At 43.3% G+C, this 21,198-nt stretch overlaps 1 protein-coding gene across 4 annotated transcripts in view; it reads right to left on the bottom strand.

Moving 5' to 3' along the window:
- HPGDS (hematopoietic prostaglandin D synthase) overlaps positions 1-21,198 on the bottom strand; it is a 61,359-nt gene that overhangs the window by 5,176 nt on the left and 34,985 nt on the right. For all 4 annotated transcript variants that reach the window (XM_019553424.1, XM_019553423.1, XM_019553425.1 and 1 more), the window contains exons 3-4: positions 8,425-8,517; positions 7,467-7,576 (exon numbers count right to left, since the gene is read on the bottom strand). In XM_019553424.1, coding sequence (XP_019408969.1) covers positions 7,467-7,576; positions 8,425-8,517 — 203 coding nt within the window. The remainder of the gene's footprint in view (positions 1-7,466; positions 7,577-8,424; positions 8,518-21,198) is intronic.

The raw sequence follows: 21,198 nt of genomic DNA, 5'->3' as shown, positions 1-21,198 counted from the left end.
GCACCTAGCCCATTGGGTTAGAACGCAAGGGCTTACTCCGGAACCCCGTGAGCCAACAGACATCCTACAAACTTATTATAGAAAACTAACAACTTACTCTAAGTTGTCTACTTGCGCCAACTCGGCGAACCTCGAAGGCGGTCATAAAGCTACCTCCAATCCCGCCCCACAAGCCGCGCGCTCGCCTGCTCCGTAAAGCCCGCGGCTCCCCAAGCGGTGCCAGAATCGCTAGCCCGGCATTCCGCCACATAAACGTCTTGTGTAACTGCACCCTGGTTCACCTAGTCCAGTTCAGTCATCTGCTTCTGAGAGTAGCTAATGCATAGCTGTAAAGGGCACCCACTCCTGTTTTCCAAGCAAAAAAAATAAATTAGAATGCTTCATTTAGGTACATCTTACATTTCTCCCTCCTGCTCATGTCTTTTGTCCTTGGAGGAGCAGAGAATGTACTAACAGGGCACATCTACATGTGCATTAATGAGCCATAGTTACTGCATGTTAAATTTAGTACTTGTAATGACAGGTACTAACTCAGTGTGCAGTAACTGGCACTAGCACACACCTCCTTAGTTATGCTAATGTGCAGTAGATTAATTCTACTGTGCATTAGCACACTAGCATGACTTTTGCCATGACACACGAATGTGCAATAGAATTGGTCTACTACACTAAGCTCTCATTCTTAATGAGCTCTCATTCTAAGCAACTTGTGTGTGGTCTCCTATAAGTTAATACTATATTGGGTAAAAATATTTCCTTTTATTAGTTACTAAGTAGATTTCATTTTAATTGGATATTGAGTGCCAGGTTCGCAAGGGTGATCTGATTTTACAAGACCTTCATAAGATTCAGTCTTTTAAGAGTCTTTCTCATACCCACTATTGTCCCTTTCCTAAACTAATCTCTCTAGTCTCCATTGGTTCCTAGGCTTGTTGGACCAGCGGACCACTGTCAAACCTCAACATTTCTCATGGGATCTCAGCATCCTGCTTCCTTATCGTTGATCTTTTAAATGAAGAGGTAGAGGGATAAGGAGGCACCATTCATGGACTACAGTTTGGGAGTCACTGCTGCAACTAATTCAATTGTTCATCTCGCTAGTGTTTAAAATCATACAGCCTTGAGACCTATCTAATAACAGGCATAAAGTACTTGCACATAATTTCCACTCCTTCAATTTATTTGCATTTTTCTTACAATGATTGTCTCATAAGTTGACTTGCATGAAAGCATGGTAATTAAAGATATTTACAGCTCTTCCTGAAGGACTGTTTACCAAGTAAGTGTTGTTACTGCAAAAGGAAAGGCATGTTAACTGCTTTGTTTTGTCTGAGGCATTGCATTCAATGGAATTTTTCTGTCTGTAATGTACCAGTTCTTGAAAACTGCCTCTGACCAGTTCCAAAAATTCAGAGAATGTTCTAAGTCTCAATAGGAAAAAGCCAACTGGGCTTAGTGAGAATCAGAAACCAGAAAACAACTTAATTTCCACCAATTCAGACTTCTCTCTTAGACTTGATCAAGAGGGAAGGCAATGATGCCATAGAGGCCTTGAGCAGGCAAGCAGAATTGCTCTGAGTCCTGAGTTCAGGCAATGAGAGGTTAACATGTTTTGGATTAATGTGGAGGATTCTTTCTGGCCGCAAATAAGCATTCTGTAGGTCAGATTTTAGTAGGAATCAGGCTGTTGGAAGCCAATTGCTTTTCTATCTACTCTGCCAACCCCTTCTTAGTTGGGCTTGTTTCCCCTACTCCATCCCTTGTCCCCAAGGTAGGACCTTTGCCTTCACTCTAGCGAGCTCAGCCCCACACAGCCCTATACCCTCAAAGGCAAGTCCTGGCTGAGTGTACAGCTAAGCTACATAAGAAAAAAAATATTGGGTATTATTACTAGCCACTGATTACTAGCTACTGTTCTTGCCATCTCTCAAGCTAATACCCTCCAATACAGAAATAACACAAATTACATGGAAATTACTTAGTATATTAGGAAAGTACAATAGTGTACAAATAGTACTAAATGATATCAAGTACCAGAGTAAAAATGCTGCATGAGTTTGATCTGACTCAATAACCGATGATTTGCTATTAACACTGTGGATTAGTAAGCTTCAACATCATGTATCTTCCCTAGTTCTGCTGTGCTCTAGTATTTGGAATGTCTCTACTTGCATTGACGTCAGAGATTATTATTGTGTAATTTATTCATAGTCTGTCTGATTAATTCTTTGCAATCTCATTGTCTCAGCTGCTCAGTATTGTAGAAGAGAGTGAGGAAGGTTCCCCTTGACTTTCCCAGTGGTCCATAACTCCAACCCAAAAGTTTAGAATTGTCCTTCACATGAATTTTCCTGGAACATAAAACCATTCATCTTAGAGTAAAGACCAGTGACAAAGTAACCTTTAATTACACATCTGAAATAAAAATTGCTGGTAACTTTGATGTTCAGACCCATTCACCTTGAACCAGACTTTCCTTCTATCATTTATGTTAGCAGTTTACTCCATTCTGCATTTGTGGATTTCCTTAGAAGGGAAAATGAGTGAGCTATACATAATATATACTCTGAAGGTTATTGAAGAAAATTATTCCTTATTTTACTATTTTTGTCTAATTCTTCCTATGTTACATCCCAAATGTGCCTGATATTTCACCATTTCTGACCCAAAGAGCTTTACAAAGGAATTTGCTTGACTTTTCCTACTTTACTCTCAGAACCCTTTCACTCTGATGCAGACTTTAAACCTGCCATACATAAGCTGTCACTTGAGCTTGCTTATGTGTAATCTTGCTTGCCGTTTGTAAGTCTGTTTCTCCTTTGAGTGTGGAAAGATAAGGAATGTAAGGCCAGAAGACATTGTTTACTAGTAGTATTATTTGTCAAATTTGTTCTTTGGCTTTCCCTTCCTCTGAGTCTAGGTATTTGGAGGGTCAGAGGAATTTTGGAGTGACTTTGTTTTTTATAGGTTATTTTCAGGTGGTAAGGAGGTGATTGGGGCTACTTTAATAAAGGTCAGTTTTGCATATTGGCTTTTTAAGTGAAGTTCGAACATCAATTGTAAAGAGATGCCCATTTTATTTCATAGGTAGAAGAGGCAGCCATTGTTACAATTATTTATTAGCAATTTATCTGTATTTATTTCTAAGTAACAACCAGGAAATCGTAGATTATAAAACCAGAAGGGACCGTTTTTATAATCTGTCTTGACCCTTTACACAGGTCATAGGACTTCCCACAGTTCCTGTTTAAACTGGACAGAACCTGGCTTTTAGGAAAAAAAACCCCATCCAGTCTACATGCAAGAAGATGCAGACTGCCATCTGGCAATGTAAGTTGCTCCACTTGTTAATTACCCTCTCCATTCAAATTTATGTACCTCTGATAAATCACTATTACATTGCATTGCCTGGACCTGCCTTGGAAAACTTTAAAATGTAATTTAATGAGAAGCAATAAAACTTAGTTTTGTTTTAAAAAAGTGCCCCTGAAGTTTACACTCCCATAAACAGGCTAGAATAAAACATCTTATAGCTCTTGGTTGTTTGTCTGAAAAACCCCGGCATTCATATTTTTTCATTCCAGAAATGGCATCTCTTGCCTTTAAATACACAGACAATAACATTGCATTTGGCAATTAAGAGTTCTTAGGGGTGAATGGCAAGTCTAGGTTGCCTTGGTCCAACAGTGCCATGTAGCATCCATGTGCTGCAATATTAGAAACAAACTTTGCTGGGTTGCCTTTGAATCCATAATCAGTGACTTGAGAGCATTCCAGATCCTTGTAATTGTTGTCTTTACTTCCTTAACAGGTGGAGACAAAATCATATCCTGTATACTCATCTCTGCATACTCCTTCTACCTTTTAACTAGGTACCCTCAGCAGGATTCCATAAGTAAGGCCCATTGCATCATTTTTCTCATATGCATAATATTAACTCTGTGCTCTCCGGGGGGCACATTGTTCTATATCATTTCATAGATGTCAGTTTTTTGGTTTCATGCTTCACAAAATAAAATAAATTCATTGCCATGTAAGTGATTTAATTCTTGGGCAGCTCTACTCCAGAACGCTCAGTCCTAAATGGTTTATAGCAAATGCCAGCTTCCATTTGTACCACAAGGTGGCAGCAGTAGAATTCAGAGTAGACAAATTCCCAAGAACGGTGGTAGCTTCCTCCCCAGGAAGCTCTTACTTCCCTGTCATCCTTGCACCCTCATCCTCCAAAAAAGAGATAATTTTAGAAGTATGTATGGTGACACCCACCACAAACCAGGGCAGCCTGGGCCAGCATCATGCAAGTGTCCCTAGGGCAGCAGTGTCACCAAGCCCAAATGTTTAAATGTCCAAAGGCAAGTCTGCCAAAACTGAGATTTAAAATAAAAAAAAAAAGATTTTGGGTGGGTTGCTTTGTTTTACCTTTCATGTTTTGACCCTTTAGGGTTCATGCTTTCAATTTTTTTCTCTGCAGCTCTGTAAAAATCACAAGCTAATAAGGTTTCTGTAGAACTGTGAACACCTTAAGGAGGGATACAGCATTTTAATATATTAACACAAGTACGGAGTGCTGCACCTAGGGCACAAAAATATCCAGCACATCTACTACCTGGGAAGTGACCTTCTCAGCAGCACAGAAGCAGAAAGGGATCTCGAAGTCATAGTGGACTCCAAGATGAACATGAGCTGTCAGTGTGACGAAATCATCAGCAAAGCTAACCACACTTTATCATGCATAGCAGATGCATGACAAATAGATCCAAGAAGGTGATACTTCCCCTCTATCGGGCACTGGTCAGACCACAGGTGGAGTACTGCGTCCAGTTTTGGGTGCCACACTTCAAGAAGGATGTTTATAGACTCGGGAGGGTCCAGAGGAGGGCCACTCGTATGGCCAAGGGCTTACAGGACAAGCCGTATGAGGAGAGACTGAGGGACCTGGACCTCTTCAGCCTCCGCAAGAGATGGATGAGAGGTGATCTTGTGGCTGCCTACAAATTCATTAATGCAGCAAGGGATCGGAGATGCTCTGGTCACCAGGGCACCTCTTGGGGTAACAAGGAACAGTGGTCACAAACTGACAGCAGATTTAGGCTAGATATCAGGAAAAGCTTCTTCATGGTAAGGGTGGCCTCAATTTGGAATGGGCTTCCAAGGGAGGTGGTGCTCTTCCCTACCTTGGGGGTCTTTAAGAGAAGGCTGGATAGGCATCTGGCTGGGGTCATCTGACCCCAGCACTCTTTCCCGCCTAGGCAGGGGGTCAGACTCAATGATCCCTTCTGTTGAGGTCCCTTCCAACCCTAGCATCTATGAAACTAGTAGCTTCAGGCCACTGTAAAATTATGCCACATGCACTACATATTTCACCAAAAGTTTTGATAATTTAAACATAAATCTGTTGACTAGTTTAATTCTATTAACTCTTCTGAATGGCTCCAGTAAGAAAATAATGTAGATTCTTTGAATTTTGCAGTTTGAAAGAAAATCTAGTGCAGATGTTCCATTTAGAAACCCAACAAGTTTGGACTACTAACCTGCATGCTTACAGCTTTGGCTGCAGTGAGTCCAAAGAATGAGAGAGACTGAACTTCAGTCAAGAATTCCCATTGGTAGAAGACCTGACACAACTCTTTATTATTGCCATGGTGGCATGTTGTATTGGGCATCGGTGCTCACAGAAACATTATCAGGGAAGCGAAGTCAGAAGTACAGGGGGGAGCCTGTCAGGCACAAACTAATTGAGACTTGGGGCCATGTCACCTACTCTTCACTGGTTCACTGCTTATTTTGTACTGCTGTGGCAACTGAAAAGCAGCTATAACTCTGGTTAACCAGACAATGTGCACAAAGCGCTTTGTGCTGTTCCAGCAACTAGAGCATGTTGGTGAATCTGGATCTAAAAGCAGTTGATACTATTGTCAAATGATGAGAAATCCTATGTGGCATCTTTCCATTAGGATTTCTTCGTAAACATGTTGGTATTTAAAGAGAGTAAGTATTGTAGGGATGTCGCAACTACTTCCAAAACAAGCTTCACGGGAAGTAAAAGTTAAGGTTAAACTTATGGTAATTGCATGTAATCTTCCTTCTCTTTTCATATCCTGTCTGACTGGTGGTTCCCAAACTGATTTGATATTGCAGAGGTGGAGGTGCAAGAGAACTGCTACAAAGAAAGCATTGCTTTACTCTTTGCTACATCAGTTCTGCTATCATGCTACATCTCTGGAATAATTTGGAACTTCCTTTCTACTTCCCAAAAGTGGGAGTCAGTTTCCCTTCTCCCAAATGTGTCTGTTTACTTCAGTATCCAGCCCTTAATAGGTACAGGCTGTATAAAAAGCGTGCTTTGGTTGCATTGGAAATTGTCAATGCCCTGCCATTGCAGTGGCAGAGAAGTAATTGGCCATTTCCAATTGTCTTTTTCAATATGTGTTTGTAATTCAAAACTGAAGCTGTATATAAAATTAGCTGAACAGAACAGGAATGAGTGAGCAAGAAGTATAGAAAAAATAAGGTGGCTGACAGCTGTTACATTTTTTAGTTAGTTTAAATAAAAAATCTAGTGCAGTCTTGCTAATTCATTGTTTGTGATGAAATACAACTACAGAGCTGTGAGTGTGGTAGTGGAGCTGACCTATCTTCCCCCATTTAGTAAATACATTGATATTAATATGCGCATACATAACACCTACCGTGAAAGGTGAGTCAGGGCAAAGTAGATGATACTGTTCACTTCATCCTCTGAATTCTGCTACACAGTGAGATGTTTATTGACTAATTAGCTTCACAGTAAACTTCATGTATCTGCCCATGCACCTTTATTAGGCTGGAGTAAACTAATTGACTCTGCCATATGGTAGTACTTGTAAATGCAAGTACTGTCCTGCAGCAAAGTAAAAATCTCTGCAGCAGCGCACATGTAGATGCTGTCCAGCTGGCTGGTGCATGATGGTGATTCAGTGCAGAGGCTGCCTGCTGGCTAGCCCTGCACTAAAAACACCCTCATGCCCCAGTCAACCCTCCTGCAGCACACTGAGCCAGGGGGAGCAGCCCTGGGTTGACAGGCTGACCTCTCGGGCTCCCTGCCTGCCAGGGCTGCTTCAAACTGGCTCAACATGCTGCAATCCCAGGTGTATGTGTAAATGCACACCCGGGAACAGTAAACTCTGGTGAGACAAACACCCGAGTGTATTGCAGTGTATTGATATGCATGTGTAGAAGCGGGACCATGGGGGAAGGCAAGGGGATAAGAAAGATTTGTCTGATTGCTCATTAGCAACAAGCTCATTAACATGGGGGAAGAATTTCTAAGGAAACCTCACTACCTAGTGACCAGTTTGTGGCGTGACATTTGACATGGGTTAAATCCGAGACAGCAGGGACCACTGTATAGCTGTCACAGCAAATATACTTGGCAAGTATACATCCATAATTTACATTAGTCTGTTTTAATTCAGTAAGCACATTACTTTCACATCGTGATCCTTCTCTGCCCAGGGAAACATTGACATGAAGTCATCAATGGTGTCCACAATGGCATCCACTAGTGCTTGTTCCAAAGGGGTTTTACCAGCCACACCTATGGAGTTCAAATGCAGACAGAGAAAACAGAGAGAGAGCATCAATGCAAATATTTGCTAGGTGATTTGTACAAACTCAGACTATCTGGGGATCCCTCTCTCTGCTGCTAATACCTCACATTCTGTTGCTATTTCAGTTCAGTCCTCCGTAAACCAAGCTCCTTCCTTTCCTTTTCCTGCCCATCTGCCCTACCTATTTTCACTGACAATCCCAATACCACTTCTGCATCCCCAAACTCACCTTTGAATCTTCTTTCTCCTAAGTCTTTCTTTAGTATTTCTAGAGTCCATCACTTTCCTGTCTTATCTTGCCAATACCCTTCTTCCTACTTTGGTTACCTTTTACTTTAGTCATTATAATCTTCTCTTGCCTTCTCCCAACGTATCTCCTTCCATTGGATTAAGGCACCCCAACTCTGAACCCTTGAAAAGCTGGCTGCTTCTGAGTGTACCACACTCCTTTGCCTAACTTCATTTACTCCCATTTCTCTTCCTGTTGCCTACAATTTAGCCTGTCTTTTTACTTTATCTTGATTCCTTTCCCCACTATCCTCTTCATGCCTTCTTTTGTGCTTACCTGGTATAGGTTCATTATCATATAAAAAGCAATGTAAAGATGCATGTTTTAGATTAACTATATTGATAATAGCATTTCTTGAATTGACCTGTGGCTCACAAAAGCTTACATATTTCTAACTCAGTTACTCAGATGCACCTCTACCCTGCCTCCTACCTGACTTCAACTAACATGAACCTGTATTGTCCTATTCAAAGCTCAGTGTATTTTAGCAGCACTGAATTATACGTTCAAGCACAAATAACAAGAAAAATAGCAGTTCAACATTACCATTTTCTTTGGCCAGGTATCTTGCTATAGCAAGACTCTGGTGAATGATAACTCCATCTATTTCCAAAATTGGGACTTTGCCAAATGGGATAGCTTTAAAAAAATGAAAAATGAAACATATTAGAGCAACTGAAATAACTTAATAACAAAGCTATTGTCTTAATTTGCACTTATAATAGTGCTTTCCCTCAGAAAAATCTTAGAGCACTTAGTAGTTTCAGTACCTCGGTGAGGAACTGTGTCACAAATGGATGAAGAAACAGGGTGAAATGAAATGCCCAAGATCATTCTGTGGGGTAATGGTAAAACTGAGAATGGAACCCAGAAGTCCTAATGCTGTGCTCTGACTAAACCTGCTCTAGTCCAATGTGCAATTCTACAGCCAACTGATATGCAAGAAGAATTTCCGGTGGAGTTAAATTTGCCAATAATTTACTCTGCTAATTAAATGGAACCTGGAGATTAGGCAAAGTGTCAGTGTGGACTTTATAACTCTGGGTATGTTTGTGACCCAGTGAGGAAATGGCCTGGAATGCCAAGAGCGAAGCTGTTATTATATGATTATTTTAAAATTCAGGCATGCACATATGCACACACATTCAAAGACAATACCTTAGAACATTTTTCTTCCACGGTTTCTGTTGCAGAAGGAATTGTGTTAGGAATATCAACTGATAGCCCACCAGAAGGAGAAGAACGGAAGTGGAGTATAGTACATCCTGGTAAGAGCAAGTAGCTTTTAACACTGAGATATAAATAACAGCAATGACTGTGATGTGGTGGTGCAGTTTTTCTTAAAGTGGGGACTAAGGTGCCAATTCTGAAACTGAATTGTGGTCTTTCCATTTACAAATTTTTGTGTAGAGGAGGGGAAAGCGCCTTTTCTTCAGTTCTGCTTCTAAATTAAGCAACTCTTGTTTCTCAACCTGGTTTTGATGGTTGTGTGCAAAAGGTTATTCTACAAGGGACTTAGCTGCATTTAACTAGTCACTAACAGCCTGACTTCCGACAAGTCAATTGAAATCTGGTGGTGCCCCTGCCCATTTTGTTAACTTGTTTGCTAGTAATTCACCCATGCATACCCCCACTGCTATACTGTTAGCATGCCATCAAAACACAGGTTTTCATATGTTTCCCCCCTTAGGGCAGGGATGTTTTTGGTATCAAATGATTGAGATATAATTACTACAATGCAACTATTATGTTTGCATGCTTCTATAAGAAAGCCATGTTATTTTAATCTCACATAACAAGGCGCATGGCTCAGGGACCAGAGCCCAACTGTAAGGGTAGCAGCCTGCATCCCTAGGAGCTCTGGGCTAGCTGACAGGGATGATTGGCAGGGCTGGACAGAAGCTAAAAGCTCCCAGAGAGAAGACACTTGGGGAGAAGGAAGCTGAGAAGAAAGACAACACTAGAGTGCAGTGGTGAAGCCCGTGCCCTGGATAGGTGAGGTGGGGGCGGGGCAGAGCTGTTGATGTTTTTGTTATTTTGTTTAGTAGGAGATGGGGGGGGGGGGGGCAGGGGTAGGCTGGCTCCTGCACATGGCTAAAAGGGTAAAAACTGTTATACTTGGTGAAGAATGCAGGCATTCTAAGGTAAACTCCAGGAATGGAGACAGGAGCCCTGCTAGAGGGGCTGCAGCAGCAGCATCCATTTCAGCAGCTCCACCTCCAGTGCAACAGTTTCAGAGGAATCAGCAGCATTAAATGTATCAGTTCCAGAGGGAGCAGCACCAGCACCAGCTGGAGTTCCTGAAGCAACATTTGGAGTTAAGATGAACTCCCACCCAAGTTCGTGAGTCATCTGGTTCCCAAAGGATAGGGGTGGAGTACTCACCAAGATGGGACCTGCAGATAACCCAGAGGCTTTCCTTCTGACTTTTGAGCAGGTGGCAGAGACCTATCAGTGGTCACAGAATGCGTGGGCTGTGAGGGCTGGCCCCTCTAACTGGGGGAAGTGCAGGGCACTTACTGGGCCCTGGGAGCAGATTTGTCCTGGACTTTTAAGACCCTTAAAGCTGCCATTCTAGACCAGCTAGGTCTCTCAGAGGAGGCCTGTCACTGCAAGTTTTACCAGGAGACTTTGGACCCAAATGCATAGCCCTGAGCCATAGCTTAGAAATTAAAAGGCTTGTGCTCCCACTAGCTAAACTCTGATTTATGGCGAGATGAAGAAATAACAGAACTGGTGACCCTTGAGCAGTTCTGTATCATCCTACCCAGTAGAAACCTAGAGATGGATGTATTGCCATCTGGTGACCAGCTTGGAGGAAGCCACCTGGAAATTAGAGGACATCATGGGGGCAGTGTTAGAGTGTCCAGCAGGTCCCTGGAAGACTGGACTGTGGAAGAAACAGGCAGGGTCTCTAGAGAGGCATTTTGTAGGGGCACTATCTCTTTCTCTTCCAAGACCCCAGTCAAGGGGAGGGATCTTGAGTGGCCCCTCCAAAGAAGATAGCCAACTGCAGCATCTCTGCAGCCCAGGAGGAGGAAGGGATGCTCTGATGACTTGTTTTTAATGCAGAGAGAAGAGCCATCTATATTGAAACTGTCCTCAAATGGACTGTAGGTATGCCCATGCCTATGCCTCAGAGGCATGGTAGGAGAGCCCAGACCAGAAGGGATATGTAGTCCCAGTTAAGACAGGGTGTGTCTATGTTGTGGGACTCATAGACTCAGGCTCTAACCAGACCTTTGTCCATGAATAATTTGTGAATCTGGCAGACTTCCTGGTAATTGAATGAGTTTGTAACACGTATTCATGGAGATATCCAACCGTACCCCATAACACAGCTGAGTTTGACCATCAAGGGACAGGAAGTTAACATGACAGCTGTGGTGGGGGGATAGTGACCACCAAATAATAGAATTCACCATAAGGCGCAGAGTGGGTAAGGTAACTCGTAGGATGGAAGTGCTAGATTTTAGGAAGGCTGACTTCAGCAAGCTCAGGCATTTAGTCAATGACGCACTGCAGAGTAAGAGATTTGGTGAGATGGGAGCCCAGGAAGGGTGGCTGTGCCTCAAGGAAGCTATCCTTCGGGTACAGAGGGCCAGACGATGCGGGGGGAAAGGGAGAAAGGGGCCAAGAGGCTTCCTTGGCTGACCAGAGAAACCAAGAGCAGCCTAAGGGCAAAAAGGGGGGCATATAAGCAGTGGAAACAGGGAGAGATTACTAAAGAGGAGTATATCTTCTCAGCTCAAAGTTGTAGGGAGGCAGTTAAAAAGGCCAAAGCTACCATGGAGCTGAGGATGGCTTCCCAAGTTAAGGATAACAAAAAATTGTTTTTCAGATATATAGGGAGTAAAAGGAAGGCCCAGGGTGGAATAGGACCACTACTGAATGGGCAAAAGCAATTGGTGACAGACAGGGGGGACAAGGCTGAACTCCTCAATGAGTTCTTTGCCTGAGTGTTCCTAAACGAGAGGCAAGACAAGTCTCATAATGGGATTGTAGAGTGACAACAGCTGGGCGCCAGACTATCAAGTGTTGACCCTGAGATGTTGCAGAGTCACTTGGAAGGACTGGATGCATTTAAGTCGGCAGGCCCAGATGAGCTCCATCCAAGGGTACTGAAGGCACTGGCTGATATCATTGCACAGCCACTGGCAAGAATAATTGAGCACTCGTGGCACATGGGACAGGCCCTGGAGGACTGGAAAAGGGCCAATGTCGTCCCTATTTTCAAGAAGGGAAGGAAGGAGGATCCAGGCAACTATAGGCCAGTCAGGCTTACCTCCGTCTTTGGCAAAGTCTTTCCTGATGGGCATGTGAGAGCCCAGCATGAAAAATGCTGAGGGGAAACCAGCACAGGTTCATAGGAGGTAGATCATGCCTGACTAATCTAGTCTCTTTTTATGACCAGGTTACAAAACACCTGTATAGAGGACTAGGGGTAGATATCATTTACTTAGACTTCAGGAACGCCTTCGATACAGAATACCACCCCATACTGGTGAACAAATTAAGAGGCTGTGACTTGGATGATTACACAGTCCGGTGGGTGGCAAATTGGCTAGAGGGTTGTACCCAGAGAGTGGTAGTGGATGGGTCGGTATCGATCTGGAAGGACATGGACAGTGAGGTCCCACAGGGCTCGGTCCTTGGACCAATACTCTTCAATGTCTTCATCAGTGACGTGGACAAGGGAGTGAAGTGTACTCTGTCCAAGTTCGCAGATGATACAAAACTGCAAGGAGAAGTGGACACACCAGAGGGCAGGGAACAACTACAGGCAGACCTGGACAGGTTGAACAAATGGGCAGAAAACTATAGAAGGCAATTTAATGAGGAGGAATAGCAAAGTGCTGCGCCTAGAGAGGAAAAGTGTCCAGTATACCTACTGAGTATGAAATGACCTGCTCGGTAGCATGGAAGCGGAAAGGGATCTTGGTGTCCTAGTGGACTCCAAGGTGAACACGAGTTGTCAGTGTGACGAAGTCATCAGAAAAGCTAACCGCACTTTATCCTGCATCAGCAGATGCATGACAAACAGAACCAAGGAGGTGATACTTCCCCTCTATCGGGCACTGGTCAGACTGCAGTGGGAGTACTGTGTGCATTTTTGGGCGCCACACTTCAAGAGGGATGTGGATAACCCGGTGAGGGTCCAGAGAAGGGCCACTCGTATGGTTAAAGGCTTGCAGGCCAAGCCCTATGAGGAGAGACTAGGGCACCTGGACCTCTTCAGCCTCCGCAAGAGAAGGTTGAGAGGCGACCTTGTGGCTGCCTATAAATTCATCCTGGGGGTGCAGAAGGGAATTGGTGAGGCTCTGCTCACCAAGGCGCCCCTGGGGGTCACAAGAAATAATGGCCATAAGCTAGCAGAAAGCAGATTTAGACTGGACATTAGGAGAAACTTCTTCACAGTTAGAGTGGCCAAAATCTGGAATGGGCTCCCAAGGGAGGTGGTGCTCTCCTCTACCGTGGGGGTCTTCAAGAGGAGGTTGGATGGGCCTTTGGCTGGAGTCATCTGAACCCAGCACTCTTTCCTGCCTATGCAGGGGGTCGGATTCGATGATCTATTGAGGTCCCTTCCAACTCTAACATCTATGAATCTATCTATGAATCTATGCTGTCCCAGTTTGCCTTTGAGTTGCAGCATATTTAGCGGTGGCTGGTTACTGCAGTACTCAGTGACCCAATGTGTGGAGACTGCTATGCTGCTTCATCTTTTTTGTAAATTACTCCTTTATTAACTAGCTCTAGCCCTCTCTTCTTGGCATCTTATGATGTAAAAGTTTACAAGAGAGTCTGACTATACTGTAAGGCCTTTAAACAAACAGCTATGATTTTTTTAAATAAGGAAACTAAGGCTAATCCTTGAAACAGAGTCCCCAGTTTCTTGGCATAAATGCATCAACAAGCCCTCCTTAAAATGAGGGATAGAGAGAGCATTATTCTTATCTACACTGATTTATACTCCTACCACCTCACTGACATTGAGATAAATTCCCTGGGAGGAAGGTGGTTGTCAGTGCAGAATTCAGGCCAGTAAAGAGTGCCAAAAAACCATGAGTAATCACGAAATGAGTAAAAACAGGAACGTGCAAAGCAGCTCCTGAAAGCCTCAGTTAAACATGATCAAGAATTAAGAAAATAATCTGGATTGTCAGTGTTTGCTTGTTTTAAAACCCTGCTCCCTTTTTAATTATATAGCCCTTATTCTAAGCTAGTAAATCAACCAAAATGACCACAATTTATCTATGGACATGTGGTCTGTACGTTAGAATAGAAATGAAGAAGCTGGGAATTACACAGAAATGCATCATTTCTGTTGTACTTGTGCTCAGGACTACTGTAGGCTTTATACTGGTGCCTAGTGGCTGAGCTTTAGCACAGGTGAAGTTAGGAGTGAACAGGAAAGGCTTAGCCGACCTAGACTTATCACAGAAGATAGTACAGAGATAGCCTAGGTTGACCACAAAATATTTAGTTGATTCTTTTCTTAAAACAAACTAGTGTCAGTGAAGTTTGGAAAGTTTTTGTGGGTTAGCAATTTTTTCAGATACGTAGTAACAAATTGTCCTAAGTAAACATATAATATGATCCCCATAGTTAAATGAAGAAAGGACTGAAGAAAGCCTTTTTTAGGATGGCATAGAGTTTGTCTGCATAGCAGCCATGGGGTGCTGAGTCCTGGCACCAAGGGAATAAGCCCCACCTATCTTCTTCTACTTGAAATTGAGGCAGTGAAGATACCCTGGAAGGTGCCAGTTGTGTTCCCAAGGGATTTTCACTGCCTCATTTCTGGGTGTGGGAGGCATTGAACATCATCTCCAGCCTACTGAGGTTTTCCTGCCAGCCTACTACCAGGTACCAGCTCTGACTCCATCTCTCTCTCTCCTGCTGATGTAACAGTGCAGAAATTAACTTCAGTGTAACCTGCATGATTAACCAGGATCATATAAGCTGATAACAACTTCCTTCCATTAAAGTAGCAGTGAAAATTTAGCAATGTTTTAATACCAGGCTTCTAAATAACCACATACAACACATTAACACATTTTAAAGTGTTCCTTGAACTTGTTCTGCATAGGCTACTGCTATAAATATAGACCTGGTTGGGGGACTTAACACAACATGTAAACAGTTGCATGCTGCTTTTACAACACTGTGGGTGTGTCTACATGTGTAATTAATGTGAAGCAATAGACTCTGGATTTTAGTGCTTCTGAGCATGCCATTTAAATGTGCACCCGGGAACAATCAACTCCAGAGCAATAAACTGCAGAGTTTATTGCCATTTGAATGTGCATCCAAGACCACAGCACACTGAGCTGAATCAGAGCAGCCTCACCTGGCGGGGGGGTGGGTCAGGCTGCCAGCCTGGGGTTGCTCCCCCTGGTTATTACAGAGCGGTTGACTGGGGCATGAGGGTGTTTCAGCATGGGGCCAACTGGCAGACAGCCCTCCCAAAACAACCTTTTGCCTCAAGCCAGCTGGGACAGTGTCTACACGTGCACTGCCGTGGAGTTTTTTTTACTCCACAGCAGGATAGTACTTGTATTTACTAGTTAGCTGCACAATAAACATCTCAGCATCTACACGTGCATCCCTATTAGGCTGCAGTAAACTAATTTATTGTGCAGTAGTACTTGAATTTACAAGTACTATCCTGTTGCAGATTAAATTAGTTTACTCCAGCCTAATAGGGGCACATGTGTAGATGATGAGACATTTACTGTGCAGCTAATTAGTCTACTGCACAGTAAGCATCTTGTGTAGATGTGCTCAATGAATACATCTTAAAGTACTACTCAAAATTGTTTGTAGTTGGATCAGACTTGAACTGTACTCAAAAAGGCATGCTGTAGTGCTGAAGTCCCCTCAAAGGCAACAGCAGTGCAATTCTTTGACAGTCTTAAAAAAACAGTTAATACTGTGTCAGATCCTAATTCAGCTATGGCTGACTTTAAACTGTGCTTCATCACAGTTTATAAATGCTGCTACTCCTGCACTGTAGACAGGGCCTCTTTTACAGGATTGCAGTATTCCAGAGTAGGATTTTCTTTTGATATAAAAATATCCACACATCAATCACTATTAAAAGTCAAGGCACTGTGTGGGGCCACAAGGTTCCATGTGCACTCCAGAATGAAAGAGCATTTTAGTTAAGTTAGAGCAGTAGTTTTCAACCTTTTTTCATTTGAGACCCCTAAAAAATTTTGAATGAAGGTTCAGACCCCTTTGAATTGTAAGTGCAGGTATTCACATACTTCTGATTGATCATAGCCCTCTTTTGTGGACTCCTCAAACAAGGTCTCTGGGCCCCAGGGGTCCACAAAACACAGGCTGAAAATCACTGTGTTAGAGAACAATTATCTTGTTCTCTTATTAGGAGTCACCTGATAGTTTCATAGTTGTTAGGAGTGTCACCAGATCCATACCCCTGCACTTGGGCAGGAAAGACTGCTGGGATTAGATGACCTCAACAAGACGGAAATGGAAATGCTTTTTGAAGATTGTCAGGGTGGATGACTATACCATCTCTGGGGGGAGCCTGTTCCAAACCCTCAGCACTCAAACTGTAAAGTTTTTCCTAATGTCCAGGCTGAAGCAATCTTCAATCAATTTGTGCCCATTATTTCTTGTCCTCCCCTGGGAGGCCTTGGTGAATTAGGTTCCTGGTAAGTATTCAGAACCGCTCAAAACAGGGGTTGTTTGCTAGATCTAACAGAAAGGGAAGGCCTCTCAACCTCCAAGGTATAATAGCTTACTTGAAACAAATGATAAAAAAAATAACACCCCAGTTGGTCTCTAAAGGTAGGCCGACAAAATCAGGACTCCTTCATCAGGACCTACCACCTGGGGATGTTTATGTGTATGTGCATGCATATTTAAGCTACTTCTCTCAGAGGCAATGCAGACCTCCACGGAGCAGAGTTCATTTGTATAGTATGTTTCCCATTGAGGTCTATATGTGTTTTGTTTCCAGGCCAACGTAGCAATTCTTTTATGAGCCACCCTATTAGGCTCACCTGTACATGACAATCAGGCCATAAGCACAACCCCATAAGGCTTGTCAAGTCCTTTCTGTGGTGCTTGCCAACTGCAACCTGCTGTACTGGGGTGGGTTTCCTGCTTCACTGATTGTTGCTGCTGGATTCTCAGAGATCCAGCTTCCTTTCATCTCCTTCACCCCATTGGCCAAAAGAGGGGACTTGAGGTTAATCTTCACAATCACCATTTCTTTTTTCTTCATTCTTAGACCCTTTTCTTTCTCTTAGACTCATCTATCACTTCACATTATTCACTTCTAATCTTCATTTCTCCAGCTTTATCCTGAGCTTTCATTTCAGAAGTCTCCTGATGGTGGTTTCAACATTCTTTCTTTTCCATGTCTTGCACTTGTGATTGTCAGAGCAAAATTTTGAGTATATGCTGCCAACACAGAAGAGCTGGACTGACATGGGCATTTAACTCTGTGAGTGGAAAGTTCCAGGGCTCACCCAGTCCTTGCCCCCTGGGTGACCTGCGGAGCTGTCAATCATTGCTGACCTACTTTCCCCACAGACGCATGCTCAGACTGTGTCAGCTTCTGACTGAGAGCATGCTCAGTCAGAACCTGACATGAGGTAATCTGCCTAGAAATTTCTCTGCGGAGAGCGTTCTGATTGGCCACCAAATTTTTATAAAGTTCAGTGGGCCCCTCCCTCGGGAGGGGGAGAGATCGTGCTGGCTGGAGACAGGCTGCCCTGGCAGGGACTGTCTCTCAGTCAGGCTTAAGGGCCTATTGATCTCCTCCCTCGCCCGGCGTTCTGTGTTGCGTATTGCCAACGTATTGCGGTTTTGTATTCCGGTTCTCGACTTACCTTTGCTCTGATTTTTGGCTACGATTTTGCATCATCCTTTTGGACTCTATTTGTAACTCGGTTTTGGATCATCGACCTCAGATTTCTTCATCGATTATGACTTGGCTCACATCCACTGACCTGACGTCTCCGTTGCATCACCTCCTGGCTTTCGACCTCGGCTTTCTCCCTTGACCACTCGATTGTCCATCACCTTGGACTGGCGTCATGGCGTTTCGTTACAGTTTTGTTCGTTTGTGTTTCCCATTTGATGAGCTGTTGACCAGCCCTGGGACTTATCCGACAGGCTTGTCTTGTCACTGAACCTCGTGGGCCAACAGACCCCTTTGTTGTTTGTTGTTGTAATCATCACTGTGACTGAAGAATGTCTCACCTGCGCTCTGCTAAACGTAAGGTCAATAAAACCACCCCGTTTGTTTATACCTGCTGTGAGTCTCCTCCTCTGAACTCCACACCAATAATCCCACCTGTCTGTATCTGATTGCCACCCCGGCCCACCATGACCTTGGGGCCCGATTCATTCTCTTCGGTTTACCCCAACAGTGATATGATCTGCTTCTCCAAATTCCCTCCTATTCGTGCATTAAAGCATAGTGCTGCTGAAGGTTAAGCTAGCATGAGGTTGTTTTAAGTACCTTCATATTCTGCAAAGCCTCATTCAACAATGGTGCAATCCAGGAGCATAGCTCATGAATGTCAAACATATACTGACATATATTTTCACTAACATATGTTTTACATAATGTAAATGTAACCATTGGTTAAAATACAGGTTTTAACAATAACCATTATTTAAAAAGTTTGGTTTTTAGTAAAAAGCTTTCAAATTATCAGTGAAAAAAAAAATCTTGGGTTGGTAAACCTGTTTGACTGAAGCAAAGGTTTTGCAGCATGCTGTCTCAACACCAGGGTTTCTCTACTCCCCCCACATCCTGATGCCCCTGACCTCATACTGCATCATACTGTCCTCCCTAGCCACAACCCCTGCTGCCCCAGCATGAATCCCCAAACAATGACTACTTTCTGCCTTCTTAAATGGCAAGCAGTGTTACAGGCAGTGACAGAAAGCAGCAGCAGAACATGGCTCATAGAGTAGGGGTCTATGGGCTACAAAGCCCTGAGAGAAAGCTTCCTGCAGGGTGCTGTGCTCCTGCTAGGACATCAGGTGGTGCTGCTGTGCTCTGGCTGTACTTCAACTTCCAGCTTTGTTAGAGGTAAAGGTTCAATAAAGCTGTTATTGCTTACTGTTTTTAAGGATTACTTTTGTATTTTTACAGACTTTATGGACAGGCATTCTTATGCTTGTTTTTTATGGTCAGTCCCTAAACTTATGTTGACAATCCTGGACATGACACTTGGTGGCAGGGAAGTGAGTTAAAGCTGAGTCCCTCATTAATCCTGCAGCTGCTTGCCCAGCCACTGCTTGCCCTACTCATAGCTGCCAGCCTGTGGCCTGAGTCAGATCCAGCCTGTGAGGAGCCCCACAGTTCAGATCCAGTCCAGGGCACAAAGCAAATTTGACACCCTGACCTAATTTGTATCTGCAGTGAGATTGTCCAGAGATGGAAAAATTATTACATCCAGTATTTGTTTTCTCTTCTATCTCTGTCTTGAAATAACTCCCTTGAAATAAAACAACTCTACTTCTTCTCATTGATATGAATGTTTAAACTGAACTGTGGGGAATGCATTGTACTTAATGTCAGATACTAGGTCCATGTAAATAAAAATGTCCTTGAAAGGTTACGAGAGAGGAATTTAAGTTTTGAAAAAAAACTTATAAAGTCAATAGAGTAATTTTGTAGTAAAGATCCTGGTCCTGACACTCAGGACATTTGGGTTCCATTCCTGGTTCTGTCATAGACTTTTTTGTGGGTCCCTGGGAAAGTCACTAAATCTTTGCCCCAGGTCTCCAGGTGTGAAGTTGGAGACATGTCCTCCTCCTACCCTGTGTGCTTTACAGAGATTGTATATTCTTCAGGACAGGGGCTCATTCTTTGTTGTGAAGAGTCTACTACAATGAATCCTGATCAAAGAAGGGACTTCTCTATGTTATTGCACTACAAATATTGCTAATAATAATGAGTTCTCTTTTTAAGTGACTGCTCAGTATAAACTCTTGTTCTTGTGTAAAGTCAAAATGTCCTGTATTATTTCATCAACAGTGTATAGAGATGGGTTAATCAAGAAAAGGGATGACCATCCCCTAAGGACTTCTTGTTTGCTTACTGCTGTCAGACACAAAGTCTCTATTCAGTTGTTCCATTGTAGCAGAATTAATTTTCATCACAATAATTACTCATTCAACAACTTGTCTTTCAAGCATATTATCTGTTCTTGAGCATTCCAGCGAAAGACATGATAAATACTTATTGCTGTCACTGAAAGAAATGTCCCTTACTACTCCTACGCAAGGTTCCTATTAGTAACATTACTTTTCCATTCAAATGTGCATGTATTATAGCCATTCATGTTGTATACTTCTTGTTAGTTTGATATTTTAATGAAATGGTAACATTACATTCCTTTTCAGTGTATGGAATACATTGTCAAAAGTTTTGCTCAACCATTAGGGCTGTGCAAGGATTTCAACCGTGGTTGGATCCAGAGAAGCTTCAGATGCTTTAGGGTCTGAAGCAGCATGTCCAGATTGAAGTGCTGGCTTTGTTAGGCTTTCCAAGGTGGTTCAGAGTTTCTGAACCACTTCGGAGCCATTTCAGAGATCTGGCCGTAGGGTATAATGGGGAACTAATGAAATATGTATAACTTCGTTGATTTTTGTCCAATTTGGATGAAACTTGGAGGAATGGTAGCCTCTGCTGAGAGTATGATGCTAACCAAGTTTCAAGATGATAGGTACAGAGGTTTGGGGGCAACTGCACCCTGCATTATTGAAAGCAAAACTCATGTCATGTGTATGTGTTACACCACAGGCGGTGAAAACTGCAGGGGTGGTGGCCCCTGGTAAGGCCACAAAGCCTGCAAGTTTTCAAGAAGATTGGTGCAGGGGTTTGGTGGGAACTACACCTCAAGTTGCTGACAGGCAAAGCCTGTGACTTAAATGACACTGTGTATGTTAAGGCGCAGTGGGGTGAAAACTGCACGCCTGCTAGCCTCTGCTAAGTCCATGAAGCCTGTCAGCTGTCAAGGAGGTAGGTGCAGTGGTTCTGGGTTTGGGGGCCCTGAACCTCTGGCTGCTGACAGACAAAGTTGATGACATGGGTGTTTGTGCAACTATGTCTGTCTTGGGACAGTTGATTGTCTGTATTATTTCCTCTCAGTCTGCAAGTTTGTAGGTGTTAATCATTGCTCGTTAACTTGTTATGTAGTAGCTAGGTACTGTGTATTGAGCTGGTCCCTGAGTGAATCATAGATTTCATAGATTTCATAGACATTAGGGCTGGAAGGGACCTCAGAAGATCATCGAGTCCAGCCCCCGCCCAAAGGGCAGGAAGTC

This window comes from Crocodylus porosus, unplaced genomic scaffold, assembly GCF_001723895.1.
Source record: "Crocodylus porosus isolate Cpor-Errol unplaced genomic scaffold, CroPor_comp1, whole genome shotgun sequence".
Classification (NCBI taxonomy): domain Eukaryota; kingdom Metazoa; phylum Chordata; order Crocodylia; family Crocodylidae; genus Crocodylus; species Crocodylus porosus.
The sequence above is the reverse complement of the archived record's forward strand: the minus strand, read 5'-3'. Positions and strand labels throughout refer to the sequence as shown.